The sequence below is a fragment of the Ptychodera flava genome (genome assembly GCF_041260155.1).
Source record: "Ptychodera flava strain L36383 chromosome 23 unlocalized genomic scaffold, AS_Pfla_20210202 Scaffold_24__1_contigs__length_23054250_pilon, whole genome shotgun sequence".
In the NCBI taxonomy this organism is placed as follows: Eukaryota; Metazoa; Hemichordata; class Enteropneusta; family Ptychoderidae; genus Ptychodera; species Ptychodera flava.
In genome coordinates this window covers 9,595,949-9,612,471 of record NW_027248278.1, presented here as the reverse complement: position 1 = coordinate 9,612,471, position 16,523 = coordinate 9,595,949, and the positions used below count along the sequence as shown (strand labels likewise).

General features: G+C 38.6%; 1 protein-coding gene across 4 annotated transcripts; it reads left to right on the top strand.

Moving 5' to 3' along the window:
• The first annotated feature begins 214 nt into the window (after positions 1–214).
• On the top strand, positions 215–10,961 carry LOC139124586 (SWI/SNF-related matrix-associated actin-dependent regulator of chromatin subfamily E member 1-like). Of its 4 annotated transcripts, none has more exons than XM_070690721.1 (8): positions 215–537; positions 2,187–2,251; positions 3,010–3,219; positions 3,655–3,730; positions 4,422–4,508; positions 5,043–5,215; positions 6,449–6,550; positions 7,141–10,961. In XM_070690721.1, exons 1-8 carry the CDS (start codon positions 462–464, stop codon positions 8,356–8,358), a joined length of 2,007 nt encoding a protein of 668 aa, XP_070546822.1. In that variant the 5' UTR covers positions 215–461; the 3' UTR covers positions 8,359–10,961. The 4 variants fall into 4 exon arrangements, with proteins under 4 accessions (XP_070546822.1, XP_070546820.1, XP_070546821.1 ...); XM_070690719.1 differs by having other exon boundaries at positions 4,395–4,508; XM_070690720.1 differs by having other exon boundaries at positions 216–537; positions 3,007–3,219.
• The last annotated feature ends 5,562 nt before the right edge of the window (positions 10,962–16,523 follow it).

Below are 16,523 nucleotides of genomic sequence, written 5' to 3'. Positions count from 1 at the left end.
CTGAAAAACACAAATACCGGTTGATATTGTAGTTATAAGTAGTAAATTTCACATAATTGGAAGCTTAAAAATTAAAATATGAGGATAGAACAACATAACACAATAACTGAAGAATAAATTTAAAGAAAACCTCAAGAAGAAATAGAATTCTAAAATATCGGTGCAAGGAAGTACTACTTGGCATGGTAAGCCTAGGAGGTTTATTGCGCATTGCATTCTGGGAACTTTGAGGTTACGCTTTGTCTGAACGCTTTGTGATAACTGTGATAGGAAAAGGTGTGCAGGCGATGGCCAGTAACTTCTGAAGCCTTTATCTAATCACTTCCTCACTGTTTTCTGGTCGCAGGGCATCTGAGTAGAATCGCCAAAAAAGTAGCGGATACGCTTTCTCGTTCAGAGGACATCTGTACACATTTTTCTTGACCACAACCACATTCTCAACTCCACCTCTGTCGTTCATCATGTCGTCGTATGGTCAACAAAGAGGCGGACGGTCGACGATTGGAGGAACTGTGACTCCTCCGTCGAGTTCGGGTCGTAAGTAACCAATACTTTTGTACGATCTTCAGTTAAAGTAGACCCGCCTCGAAAACATAACTTTAGTCCCGACACGAATATATGAATTTTGCCGACGGCTTCGCAAAACGTGACTGTCTCAAAAATCAAATGCTTGCTCAGTAAAAAATGCCCCTAAGCTAAGTGTTGTTGTTGATACAAATAGGTTTCCGACACGTGGTTTTGTTATCGCTTCGTTCACTTCATGACCGCAACATCTAGTCATCTGAAGCTATTTCTACCTCCATGCACGGTTATTATTCCGTTCAACACTTTCAAATTATGGGGTAGCATCTAGGGTTAGGGATTTAGGGATCCACACTTCGGGAATGGACTGGAGAAATATTGGTAGTTTTGGGAAATAGTTCGTTAAGGCACCCACAACCCAAAATTGTTTTCTAGGTAGGATATACAACACTTTTAAGTATGCTAACCCTAAAACTAACCGTGATTCTAAACCCCTCCAAAAGTTGTATTATAATAATAATAATAATAATAATAATATTTTTATTGCTTGCTTGTCAATATAGGATTTACATCACATTTATGGCAATAAAAGTGTGATACAAAAATAAGTTCAAATTTTCTTCAATAAAGATAAAGTATTACAGTATAATAATATTAGCTAATAATAAATATAACTAGGTATTTCTCTGTTTATATAAAGTGAAAATATAATCTGCAAGTTGTTTATTAAAAGATAACTCTTGTTCTGTAAGTAGAGAAATAAGCTGATTTTCAGTATTGTCGTTTGGGAAATTGATTTTATTGAAAAAGTTGTTTCTTTGGACTTTGTATTTCTGACAGACTAATAAAAAGTGTGTTTCATCTTCAATACTGTTGGTGTTACACTGATTGCAGTATCTGATTATTTGATGTAATAGTATTTGATGTGCTTCTTCCAAGGAAAGTCAGTGATTAAAGTGATTTCCATGGGTGGGATGGGGGCAGATATAAGTGCTAGTTGATATAATATCCAATCAAATGTATGCATTTAATTCTTGCAATGCTGGCTGTCAGTGTCACTTCATTCCTATCAACTAGACTTTGCCAATGTCAGAACGTCAACTGATGGGTATTCGTTCAAAGTTATTTTTGGAGTACCTGGCCCTGCCATTTAACAACTGTATACCAGATTATATTACTCTCATTGAATACAGTGTCTCAGTGAACATTCCATTTTGATGTCAGTGGGTTTCAATTCTGTGCCACATCTCTGTGTGTGAGACAGGTTTAGCTGAGGAAACATCTTGAAACTCTGTCGCAGTCGTTACTAAAAACAGCTACATGGTAGATTAAGTGCAGTCAACTGTTCAGTTATTGGTCCAGACAGAGTTGCCTCATGCAGGTTTACTGTAACTAATCAACGAGTTAAATGTGTTATGATAGTCCCCAAGCTAATGGTTTACATTGTACGTACAGTGTGTCTATCTCGTACACCGAGTTGTGACACCAAATTGAAACGCGCAGTTAGTACACTATACAATTCTGTGGAGAAAAAAATGAAACTACAGATAACACTAGGTTGTAGGAATAGAGGTTTATATCCAGTACAGTGTTTAAGCTAAGGACAAAGAAAAATGTGTGTGGTATATATAAAAGTACTACTTTCTTTTCTCTCTATCTGATAGGTCTGAGTAACCAATACAACCATCCAGCCTTCAATCCAATCAAGTTTGGAGGTCCAAACAGCAGGGTAAGAATACAATATCATGATGCACTTTTGGATGCAAGGAGAAGACAAATCAACCAGCATTTTTAGTCAAGTTAACTTTTCTTTAAGGTTTTTGTTTCCCCATATTTCTCTCAGTACTGTTAGAAATTCAAATTCATAATATCTGCCAAATGTGATTCTGATATTTTAGAAAATCAGTATCAAAACTCAGACTTGATTTGCATTCAACTGATGTCATCAAATCAAACAGAACTTGTGAAAGTTTATTTCTCATTTTGACAGATATCAGATCGTTAATCCTTTGTCTCAGAGGGGTTTAGTGCATGGGCAAATTGTACAAGTAAAGTAAATTTGGTTGAAAGTATACTCGGTTTTCAATAAACTTGAAAATAAAACTCGCCTTCTGCTTGTTCCAATGGTTTTAATAATTCTTTATTCGTTACCATGGGAACAGCTTGAATACTGATGGATATCAGTGAAATGTCAAAATTACGCTGGTAGCTATCTTAATTTTGTTCTTAGATATTCAGAGTGTTTGCGAACATGATTGAGGCTTGCAATTAAATTCAAACTTGTTCAACCCTATCACCACCATGGTTTGACCCATACCAATTGTTATCAATGGTGTGTGTGAACCTATATACATGGCTATGGGGGTGGACAGGTTAAAAAACATGTTGAAAATCTAGATCGTGCATAGACTCCTGAAGACCTGGTCACTCTGACTTATACTACACATACTCTAACAATGTACAATGAAATATATTTTTCTTCAGCAGGATAAAAATGCAGGTGTACCCAAGCCACCCAAGGCACCTGATAAGCCACTGATGCCCTACATGAGATACAGCAGGAAAGTATGGGAGAAGGTGAAGCAGGAGAACCCGGAACTGAAGCTGTGGGAGATTGGTAAAATCATCGGTCAGATGTGGAGGGAACTTGCCGAAGAAGAAAAACAGTCTTTCATTGATGAGTATGAAGCTGAAAAGGTGAATGCCTTGCTAACTCCATGCCTTACTTCCTCTGTCTTGTACCACATACATGTATACTCTTTATATGTGGCTCAAGTGAAGGCAAACATACAAAAATAATATTTTCATGATAGTTGTTCTGTCTGTCCGCAAATAATCTGTTCTTTCATGGAAACTGAAGTCAGTGATCTCTGGGGCTGACCATCAACACTGCAGATGTATTTGTTAACATATTGACAAGCATGCATCTATAAATTAGGGAATGTTGTAGTAATTTTCAGTGTTTCTATGTTGTCATCGACAACATGTCATCATGTTTCTCTGCATTAGAAACACACACTGCGAAACAGAAATAGAATACCATATCGGCATATTAACTCTCGATACTGAGAGTTTAACATTTCATATGATACACATCTCATTATAGTTGTTTCTGTTGACTTTCCTCCACAGATTGACTACAATGAAGCCATGAAAGCCTATCACAACTCCCCAGCCTACCAGGCATGGATTGTTGCCAAGGGAAGAGGTTAGCATTGTAACATACCTTTTAATTGGTCAGCACTTTCATGTCTTAGGCATAATGATAAGACACAACCAATCAAGGCTGTTAACAGTAATCATTTAGCATTTGTGTCACTTTTGGTATCGAGCGCATTTACAAAAGGTCTTTTTTCTGAAGCTTTAAATACATTTGCACGAAACTGGTGTGCTGTTAACCCTTTGAGCGCCAAAGTCAATTTTTTTTGCCTTTACAAAATAAGCCCTAGTCAAATTTTTTCAGATTTTTGCCAAAATTTTGATAAAAAATTGCAGCCATCAAAATATGATGTCTTTATGCTCCAAAATTATTGAAACAAATACAGAAAAATTCATAAAAATTGGTAAAATGTTGTGCAAAATTTTGGTGGGAAAAATTAAAGCACTAAAAGGGTTAATAACAAGTCAGAGTAAATCTATTGAAACCTCCTTTCAAGAGGCATTAGAACGTAAAAACTCTCTGCAGGCCAAATGTTTAGGCAATAACAGTCTAAGTTGAAGACAGGTACACATTCTAAACTTGGATGGGAAGAATCATTCTGTTAATCCTTTCTGTTAAAACACTCGGTACTTGCAATCAATCCATTACAACCTTTATCCTTATCCACTGAAAAACCAACATCATCAAATTAGTCCATATTTGGTTGTCATAGCAACCAGTATGTCATCTCGTCTTGCAGCCCAGCAACAAGCAGAAGAAGCTCAAGTCGTTGACAACAAGCAGCCAGAACCCAGGATGAGTATACAGCCTGCAGAAGATGATGATGGTGAGTTTGTCTTGTCCTCTGGTGCATCCCTTTGACAACAACGGTTTAACCCAAACCTGACACAATCAGCGCTGTACTTGTAATAGTGTATTCCAATGAGTACTAATACGTGCAAATTTTGTGGTTATATCAGGAACCAACTGAAACTTACAGTTTACTAATGGGCACAGTTAGTGAATGCACTATTTGAGTTAACTCTTTGGGTACTGCTTTTATCCTCAATCTGACCAGAATGTTTTGTTCAGCTATTACTTTACTTCATTCACACAAGCCATTAACTCCATACATAGAACAATGTGAATCCATCTTGTAGGATCAGTAGCATTTGACCTTGTTTATTTTCTTTACATCCTCTGTATAGCCAAAATACTTCATTGTCACATACTCAGTTCAGCAAGGGAATGATTGCAGAAAATATAATACAATAAGATAATGTTCATTTGTAATCCAACATAATGAGTCTTCAACTACAATGTAGCTATGTAATGTAGAACTCATGAAAAATATATGGATTTTTTCAATTTTACTTTTCAGATACTGATGATGGCTTTTCAGTAAAGCATATAGCAGCAGCGAGGTATCTTCGTAATCATCGGTTGATTAACGAGATCCTCAGTGATACAGTCGTACCAGATCCCCGCTCTGTCGTCACAAATGCACGCATGGACATCTTGAAAAGACAGGTTTCTTCACTTATGTTGCATCAGGTTGGTAAAAACCAAATGTAAAGTAAATGTTTGTCTAAATGTCATAGTATAATTGAACAATGAAGCAATAAACCAATTCAGGTATAACATGAAATTGTAGCATTTCACGACTTGTGATGATATATGTACAAGCGATAGAGCATGTACATATATAGAGTGAACAAGGCAAAATTGAGTGTTGCTTGGGTATTCCATTGCTATTACATCGCAGTAGTATATTGAAATTCTGTCAAGAAACATTTAAAAAAAATTGTTATCTTACTGAGAGCTTGCATGCATTTCAACTGTGCTATAATGCAAATATAGTACTCATATTTCCACATTTCAACCAATCAGATGGATGTATTTACACCATCAATATATTGGTGGGATACAATGTACTATGACATAGAGATGTATATCAAGTATGTGGCAATGTGATCGATATAATATTATGCGACATGCAAATATGTCAATACAGAGGCCGTATGATCCCTTGGTCACTACTGCAATAATTTTCCAAGTACATGTACCTGCATGTCAATAAGAAAATCTGCAACCAAGTCATCAGAAAGTAGGATCAGCAGCTCGCAAAAGCAAATTGTGGAGCAGGAATTATATGTTTGTCAACCATGATGATGTGATGAAATTGTGTTGTGAATATTTCTGCTGTTATGGCAAAGTACATATGCACACAGGCAAACTGTTGACTGTGCTCCTTGGCACTGAATTTCTCTTTAGCACCTTCCATTTCTATTATGCTTTGTCTTTTCAAATGTGCAAACTACAAACAAAATGACTGTAAAAGACATAAACACATGTTAACCCTTTGAGCACAGTAATTTTTCCCCAAAATATCAGGGCAACATTTTATCAATTTTTTATGAATTTTTCAGTAATTTTTCCATGATTTTGGAGCAAATGGTTATAAATTTTTATAGGCTGCACTTTTTGACCAAAAGTTCGGGAAAAATTTGAAAAAACATTGTCTGGATCTGAAAGAAGTTGTTGGCGTTGTGTAGTATAAATGCTACAAAAATTGACTTTGACACTCAAAGGGTTAATTCAATGTAATAGGAATAAACTCTTCCACGAGCAGATTGAGTACACTGTGCCCCATTTAGTAAATACTAACAGCTCATGCTACATCTTGTGCAAACCTTTCTGAGGCAGATTTATTTGCCTTTCTCTCTCATTCACAGGATGCTTTAGTCTTACAAATAATTTCTTTCCCAGTTTTTTTCTCATATGTAGAAAAAACTTGAAAGTGAACTGCAGCATATAGAAGAGAGATTTGAAAGCAAGAAAAGGAAGTTTATAAAAAGCAGTGAACAGTTTACAAACACAATGAAAAAGGTAAAGTGAATATTGTCTTGCCTTTCCCATACTCAGTAATGTTGGTACTGAAAAATTGTGAGAAAGCAAGGTACCCATCCATTGTTAACAATTGTTAGTGCTACATCCAGTTGTAAGATTGTAAAGTATCCTCTTTCTATCACCCGACTTGGGTTTTCCTTAAGGGGATTTGAGGGATGGGCTTTCCAGCAAAATCTATTCATTTAAAAGTTTCATTTGAAAACAAAAGATTATTTGTGTCAAAATTATGCAAATTATGTATGGGTATATAAATTTGTCACCCCTTTGTGTCAATATCAAGCTTGGGGAAAAGTCCTGATGTCACTAGGTCAGCTAATAGTATTAAAGGAACAAGTTTTACAAAATACAGTTTTGCAAAGGCACTCTGGTTTTACGAAAAAGTTTTAAACATTTCTGTGTTGTGATCTTATTATAATCTAACCATGCAGCGTTTATTATGGAATCATACAGTATTTATGATCAAATCATGCAGTTTTTTTATTTTTTACCATCATTTCATCCATATAGTGACATGTTAATAATGATGTGATTCCGTACTGCACATTTTAATGCCTCTCCTTATTCTGCAGCTATGTGAACAGAAGATTGAGATTGACTGGAGTGAACTGATGAAACCACTGCCGGCACCACAGATGCAGACACAGGTAATGCCACAGGCCCCACCCCAACCTCAGCTGGTATCCACCACCCAGACATTGTCCGAGGATTCCATTAAACTAGAAGCTCAGTTGAAGACAAGGTCTGAGACGAACACTGAAGAGTCGCAGAAAAAACCAAAGGAGAAACCAGTTAAGGCGGAGCCAAAATCCCCTGAAAAAATGGAGGTAGATCAAGAAGGGGAGGATTTCAACAGTAAAACAGAAGAGGCGATGGACATGGCAGCAGACAAGGAAGTAGAAATGGAGACAGATAGTATGAGGGATAAGCAGCAAGAGCCAATAGGTGAACAGAAGGCGGCAGAGGAAGCGGAAGGGAAGATGGAGCAGATAGGGGACAAGAAGATAGAGCAGCTTGGCGATGAGAAGATTGAGCACCTTGGCGATGAAAAGATGAAAGATCTAGCAGATGATAAGATCAAGGAGCTAGGGGTTGGAAAGTATGAGCAGATAGGGGAAAAGAAAGCTGAACAGACAGAGAAAAGGATTGTTGAACAATTAGGTGAAGAGAAGTCAGAGGGTACACAGGAACAGATGGAGGAGATAGGGGAAATGAAAGTTGAGCCAACAGGAGAGGAAAATGGAAAGCAGACAGAGAAGGATGGGCAGGAAAAGTTGCTCAAGTCCAAGCATGAAGATGATGAAGTCCAGGGACAAGGATGCGAGTCGAAAGCAAGCACTGTAAAGGAAACAGAGGAGGAATCAGAAGCAAACACAGGATCAAATGTTGAGGAGAAAGTGGATGACAAAACAGAGAAAATTTGTGAAGAGAAGACTGAGGATACAGAAGATGACACGAATCAGAAGAAGAGTGAATTGTCACCATTGAATCAAGAGGAGCAGCCATGTGTTAGTTCTGAGGAAACGGAGAAACCATTCACAGAAGCGAAGAATGATGACATTGATAAAGATGCAGGTGATACTGAAAAACAAGAGACGGAAACATCCGTAGATGAACTACAAAAGGAAGGAAATGAGAAGGACAAAGAATCTGAGATGGAGGCAGATGCGGCACAAAGTGATGAGAAAATTGACAAAAAAGATGATGAGGAGAAATCGTCATCAAGTGATGAAAATTTAAAATCAGACAACAAAAGTGACACTGACACACAGAAGGAGGCATTGGAATAAAAAGGAGCAAACAAATTTAAAATGATATTGGCCCATATAGCATGGTTTTAATTTCATGTAGGGAGGTAGTTGTGGGTTTGATGAAGGATGCATATTTTCATGACATCTTTGAGCAAAGGGCCTTTAAGTAGCTGAGTAGTGCAAGCCATCTATTGTGAGGGTGTATTGCAACTGTTCACTGATACAGTTTAGCACTGAAACATGGTAGCCAAGATCCAGTCCAGTACCGCTATGTTATCAGCATATATGAGTGTGTCAACGTACTTTTACAAAAGATCTGGCAACTCATCAACCAGGCATTCAAAAATCTCGAGCAGACAGTCATGCTTATTTCACTGGACTGTACTGAAAATTTTTCATCACCACAGCGTGACCTCAACCCATTGTAAACATTGGTGAATGCGGACATGTTTTCTGGGAATCAGAGGTTAACAGCTTATTAGTCCCCACGGACGTCCGGGGGGACTTATAGGTTTGGTCATGTCCGTGCGTGTGTGCGTCCGTGCGTGCGTGTGTGCGTGCGTCCGTCCGTTCACGCAGATATCTCAGAGATGCAAGAAGCGATTTCATTCAAACTTGGTACAAGGATTACTTCATATGTCATACAGATGCACGTCGATTTGTTTTGTGAAACGATCCAATATGGCCGCCAGGCGGCCATTTTATTACGATTTTTTCATGTACAGAGCCATAACTCAGACATGTTTCAACCGATTTTATTCAAAGTTGGTACAAGGACATTGACCAATGTCATAGATATGCACGTCATTTTGTTTTGTGATACGATCCAATATGGCCGCCAGGCGGCCATTTTATTACGATATTTTCATGTACAGAGCAATACTCAGACATGTTGCAACCGATTTTATTCAAAGTTGGTACAAGGACATGACCAATGTCATAGATATGCACGTCATTTTGTTTTGTGATACGATCCAATATGGCCGCCAGGCGGCCATTTTATTACGATTTTTTCATGTACAGAGCCATAACTCAGACATGTTTCAACCGATTTTATTCAAAGTTGGTACAAGGACATTGACCAATGTCATAGATATGCACATCAATTTGTTTCGTGATACGATCCAATATGGCCGCCAGGCGGCCATTTTATTACGATTTTTTCATGTACAGAGCCATAACTCAGACATGTTTCAACCGATTTTATCAAACGTTGGTACAAGGACATTGACCAATGTCATAGATATGCATGTCGATTTGTTTTGTGATACGATCCAATATGGCCGCCAGGCGGCCATTTTATTACGATTTTTTCATATACAGTGCCATAACTCAGACATGTTTTAACCGATTTTATTCAAAGTTGGTACAAGGACATTGACCAATGTCATAGATATGCATGTCAATTTGTTTTGTGATACAATCCAATATGGCTGCTGTGTGGCCATTTTATTACGATTTTTTCATATACAGAGGCATAACTCAAGCATATCTCAACCGATTTTATTCAAAGTTGGTACAAGGACATTGACCTATGTCATACATATGCATGTCAATTTGTTATGTGATACGATCCAATATGGCCGCTAGGCAGCCATTTATTACGATGTTTTCATGTACAGAGCCATAACTCAGATATGTTTCAACCGATTTTATTCAAAGTTGGTACAAGGAGATTGACTAAATGTCATACATATGCATGCCCATTTGTTATGTGATACGATCCAATATGGCTGCCTTGCGGCCATTTTGTTACGATTTTTTCCTGTCGAGGGCCATAATACTCTGATATCTTAACCGATTTTATTCAAAGTTGGTACAAGGACATTAACCTATGTCATACATATGTATGTCAATTTGTTTCTTGATATGATCCAATATGGCTGCATGGCAGCCATTTTGTTACAATTTTTTCGTGTCCTCAGCCAAAACTTGGGCATGTCTCAATTAATGAAGAGGACTCTATCCTCTTAGGACATGTAATCAAAGTACCCATTAACAAGTGGGGACTGTGTCATCAACGATGACTTGTTCTTTCTGTCATATAAGTTGAGGCATTACATTACAAGAGGTTTCTTGTTTTGGATCACTTAAGGTGCTGGGGCTGGGCTAGTCCCCGAAGGAAAGCAGTGGCTAACCTGGTGCCTGCAAATAGCCAATATTAAAGTTTGACAGCCAATCCTGACACCAACAGTTGGTGTGTTGGGCTATGTATAGGGAATTAGGTGCTGCCTGGAACATGAGGATGAGAGTCCCATGTGTTCAAATATTATATTTGTTACTGATTGTGTACTTTCCAGTTTTATTTTAGCCGTTTTGTAATGATTTGTCCTTTCAGCGTGACTTAAATTAAAGGAACAAGGCTTGAAAGGAAACAATGCATTGAGCATTTGATATCTCATCATCTGTATGGAACTCAGTTGCATTACTCCATGTGTAAAGCCCCATAAGAGCTAAGGTTTGTACAGTCATTGTTATTGTAGAAATCAAATGAGAATAGTTTGGAATGTCCATCAACAAATTTTTGTTTGGAAATAAGTGAAAAATTACACAAAGTTCTCTGTCTGGTGTACTGTGACTGTCAGAGAATTCAAAGTGCTTTCAGTATCCAGCTGTACAAAGTAAAAATAGTTGTGGGAGTATTAATACTGGTATTTGAACTTTGTTATTGACACATACATAGTATGCTACAGGGTGTTCATTGGCATGCTGAGGCCCCAGGATTGAGTTCACTGCTGCACCTGAAGAACCCTGGGCCCTGTCTTTATTATGAAAACAGCGGGCATCTGTTAGGAGGGCTTTAATATCTTCTTGAAGCAATTGAACCCCAGAATAGCACTGATTGCCCTCATAACAACTTTTGGTAATACTTCCCTTCTCTTAGGGATAGAAGTTGTCACATTAGTTAGTCTCTCTCAGATTTGATTGACAATTAGACACCACCTACACATTCTTTTATACCACAATGGAGATAATTCTTGGTAGTAAACACGTTAAGCAAAAAAAAAGTAAATTGTGCTGTTCTGATAACATGGTTTTCAAACTTAGAGTAGGTAGGTCAGTAGGGATTTTTTTTTTCAAAATATTTTTAAGGGGTAGACCCACCTTCCTTTAGTGATTTTGGTCATTTTTCGTTTTATGGTAAATTTTGAATCTGTCTAATATGGCCTTTGAGTGGACGATAAGTTTGAAACCATAACATACTCGGAAATGAGTAAGATTTTAACAAAAATGAGCATTGAAGGCCAGTTCGCGTGCCGTGTTTTTCTTATGTCTTAACGGTTTCCAGATTAGTCAAGGCTATCTCAAGAGCGTAAGTAGATTACGTTAATTCCGTCCGGAGGAGTGCGCATGCGTCAGTCTTCTTCCCAGCTGGCGGCAGGAAGTATGTCGTGGCTACTGAACATGCTGCAGGTAGCCGTCGATTGCAAAAGCATGGTCCACATAAGCGAAATATCAAGCATATGGCCGGGAATGAGAGAACAGTTGAAATTGTCAGAGTTACAGTCAGGCTTAAAACTCCAGTTTCCGATGCGTTGAAAAGGTGTAAACTGGAAATGGTCGCAAGCGAGGAATGTAACGCAGAACGCTTACTCATGACTAAACTGAGCTTCGAACAAAAACTGGTGATACATCTTGCGCACACAGAGAGGCTGCTCATTGTAGTTTACGTTATTTTTACCTCGTTTTCCTATAACACGTATTTAATAAAACTGTTCCCGTACAAAACAAATAACAGCCGAAAATCCAAATAGTAGGTCTTTGTCTTTACATGTTTGCTAAATAAAGTCCAGCATTCAAAATTAATCGCCGCCGAAAACCAAAACGTACATTTGTGTACGCTAAAAATGACGTGGACTCAATGCAAAGTATAGTCTGACATTCAAAACTGACCCCGCCCAATCAAACTAGGCTACTCCGAAAATCCAAAAATTACGTCTTTTTCTGATAACAGTTTACATGTTTGTCTGCACCTAATGAAGTCCAACATTCAAAATTGATCCCGCTCCGAACTAATGGCGACTGATGATAAAAATGTCAGATGATTTTTTTTACGTCTGCAAATGCCCGTAAAGTCCGGCAACCAAAACTGCTAGTGTTACTGCTTACGTTACGGTTTACACGTAAAGCATGCAATGAAGATTACGTTCCTGAAAATGGTTGCGACGTCTTTTTGTTTCGACAGTTGGGCGAGCAACATTCCTCTCAGTAGAAATTAGAAATATGCCAATAGTTCAAAATTTTATAACGAGAAAATCGCGCCGGTGTCTGCTCTGCCCGGTTAGGAAACGTGAGCTTATTGTTTTGTAAATTCCATGCGAACACAGAGGGAACGTGATGCGGGTAATGCACGTACAGTTTAGAATGATGCCGTGATTTACAATGCAAACACAATGTTGACCTAGCATTTGTTTTTCAATCTGTACCGGAGCCAATCATAGAGCATATATAATTTGTCTCGATCAACTGAACTTTTATTGGCGGACTGCTCATGAAGTGAGTCGAAGTCCAGGGTCGAAATCAATCTCGATTGAAAAGTATCCGATATTTCACAGCACAAATTCATGTCAGTATAGCTTTAAAATCATTGCGATTTAATTGTTATTAGGTAATTATAAACTTATGCAATAAATTTAAAGAAACCAAAATTGAAAATGATAGAATAGTTTCCATGAAATTGAAAAAAATTAAACAACCATGAACGTGCTTTTTTCGAATCAGCAACTTCTTTTTTCTGTTGATAAACCCAATCACGTTGAAAAACAGCGTGCTGCTGGCCTGTCTATCGTCGTTATTATAGTAGTTCAACGGACAGTACAGTCACCACCGGAGAACGACGAATACTCGTTTCCACATATCAGAGAACGCGATATTCAACTGTTTGACTGAAGTTCATGCATTTCATTACTTGTACAAAATTCGACCGTCGCGATTTTAGAATGACGTCTTCAGTCAGCGTGGTCTCAGATTCACATCTGTTTTAGGTACTCGCCTCCATGGTATTCGCGAAGCCAAAACAAGTCGCTTTTAGAATTGTTCAAGTTTCTTGTCAAAATCGATTTATTTCAGTTTTTCGCCAACTTTTTATCTTTCTATTAGGAAATCGTTTTAGATACCAGATATTGTCAAGTGTTGTATTTAGTTTAGCCTAACGATGGGTTCTAACCTGGCACAACACAAAGTTAGCTTGGCAATGGTGCTTCTGAGGTCGGAAACCGCGTTCATGTAGCTGTCCGTTTTTAGCCCCATGCCATGTTCAAGGCGGACTGTGGTCGTACTTCAACATGCAGTACGGAACGTAAAAGCTAACGTCGCAACACGGCGTCTGAATGAATTCGTCTTTGTCGGTATGTACCACATTGTAATTCATTGTCACGTGTCTCTCTCCGGGCAGGAAGCTGAAAACGCGGTGACGATTGCGCAACCAAAAGAGAGGAAAACACGATGTCATCGGACTTGGCATGCAAAATCACATAATTTACGAAGTATATACGCAGCCAGCCATTTCTTCGCTTGATAATCAAATTTTAACTGGTACACAACAGTGCACAGTTAATACGCTAGTTTGTATTTAGCTAGAAGATTATCCCCAGATTTAGCTCGGAATGACAGTTGTGTAAATAAAGCCTAACGCTTACGCCGCGAACTGGCCGTTTCAGTGTTCATTTTCTTCCAATTTTCACGTCATGTATCATTTCATTCATACCACAAATTCAGACAATTGTGTCAAAAGTCCTGTACTTCATTATGGGCAGGGAATTTCACCGAAAATGTGAGCAAACCGGAATTTTAGCTGACTTTGTGCGACTCTAAGGGTCGCATACACATTTCTGCGATTTACTCCGTTCCGTTTTTGGCAATGTATCGCAACTTCTGGAGAGTGTAACTTGGCGCCGCGTTGACGGATTAGCCTTATCTTTGCACAGGTTGTAGTTAATGGCTGTTTCTACAAAACCGTGTCTCAGAATTCCGATAATGTTCCAAAAACAAAAGATATCGTGACAAACGTGGACAAAAGCCGTTAATTTATTCAGAATCCACCACTTCTCACTTTCAAGGCTAATTGTGCAAAAACAAAGCGGAGTATCAAAAATCCAAGACACGGTTTTTTACACACCTTACCCTGCTAGCGATTGCAGTAAACGGCTCACCAATGGCCATCACCCCCTCATACTTACACTTTTTTAAGTGAAAAAACTCAAAAACACACATTTTTTAGCAAAACATACACACGCAAACAGGTTTTGAAATATTCTTTCAATATTTATAATCTTCAATTGTCGAGCTACCCAAACATATACTACATGTCGGGTTAAAGATTCATTTTAATGGTGAAAATCAGATTAAAGAAAAGTGTCTGCGAATGTGGGGCTCCCCCTTAAGTACACATTTGTCAGGGGTTCAAACCCTGTAGCTGCTAACAGTTCCATTATCAGATTGGATAACTGGTTGACGTGTACGTTTGTTTGAATGTCATAGAAACAGAACTGTCTGAATCATAATTCTTTGACAGCAAATTGTATTGTTAAAGGGAAACCTAAGTCTAGCGACATTGACCGTTTATCCCTTCCAAAATCACCCTTGAATAAAATGCAACTCAAATTTGCAACATAATTGCACGCGCTGACGACTACGGAGCGACGAAAAGAGAAGTTGAAGTAGACGACATTTATGGAAATGAGCTCGGAATCCCATGGGCGCGAAAGGGCTCATGGGAGAAGCGTGCGTGACGTCATCGGCGATACAGACGATTGCAGCTTGCAGCTGGAGGAGTACCGTGAACAGTTCAGCGCGTTCGTAAGACGACTCTGGAGAGTTCGGACAGCGATATTTCTGACATCGAGTATTACTTTTCCCCGACTGAAATCAAACCATACTAATTTGAACAAAGATATGTAATAATGGGAAAGCATACACATCGTTCATAATTCCGCGGAGGGAGTCACCGTGCTTGTACAGACCCCGAACTGGATTTGAGACACTGAGTGACTCTGCGATCCTTCAGCGCTACGTTTCTAAAACAGAGTTTTCTTTATCAGTCGCTTAAAATTATTTTGTGGTTCGTGAATGATACGTAAGTCGAGCTTGGCCAGATCTTTAAGGTTGCGAAATCTTCGATATATATCGGAAAATATTTATTCGCAATTTGACAAATGTATAGTGTCGTCTTTTTTCGAAATTGGTGTCGAAGTCAGATCTACAAAGTGATGAAATCTCCGATATATTGGATATTTGCCCGCTATTTAAAACAAAAGTATCGTCTATATTGTTGTACAGAATGTATTTCATACAAGACCAGCCAAACTCTCGATGATTTCCGATATGTCCTCTGTTCAAGTCCCGATCGCCAAGTAAAAATGTATTACATGTAAAGAATGTAATTCGTGCAAGGCGCTCCCCAACTCACGGTGATATCCGATCGGCCCTCTCGACGAAGTTCCGATTGTAGTGTATGAAAGTTCGTGTGAAAATTTAATGAAAAAAATCCTTTACATGTAAAAAATGTATTTCGTGCATGAATAATTCTAATAATGTAAAACATACAGTATTCTTGACTATCGGCGCTATGAACTAAGAGTCGGACAGAGGTGGTCGGGTGGTCAGAACTGTTAGGCACGTGGTGAAATCTCCGATATACATCGGATATTTACCCACATTTTGACAAGGTATCGTCTAGTATCAGAGTTAATGTCCAAAGTCGCCGATATTAACATTTATCTGGTTAAAACCGGCGGTAGTAGGCTGACTCAGCATGTCAAGATACGAACCGCATTGTGTAGTATCGTCTTGTATCGGTATCAGAATCCCGAAATCCCTTATAAAACAATCATCCTGAAAGAAGTAGAACATAACTTTGTATCTTTTGAGATTTTAAAACTCGCCCGTCTTTCTTTAGTCACTGTCTTCGAAAAAGCAGTTCTGTGGGACGACGATAAAAGCTGACTCCGTTTGTTCTTCCTTGAGTGATTTTTGCACTCAACTGAACAACAGTTAATCATTTTTTATGCTACTGAGCATTAAAGAGTCGTAACGTGCAGAACTGCACTCCTGCAGTCATAGACTCCAATGCTTTGGTAGGCTGCCGCACACGTTCGTGTATCACCGATGACGTCACGCACGCTTCTCCCATGAGCCCTTTCGCGCCCATGGGATTCCGAGCTCATTTCCATAAATGTCGTCTACTTCAATGTCTCTTTTCGTCG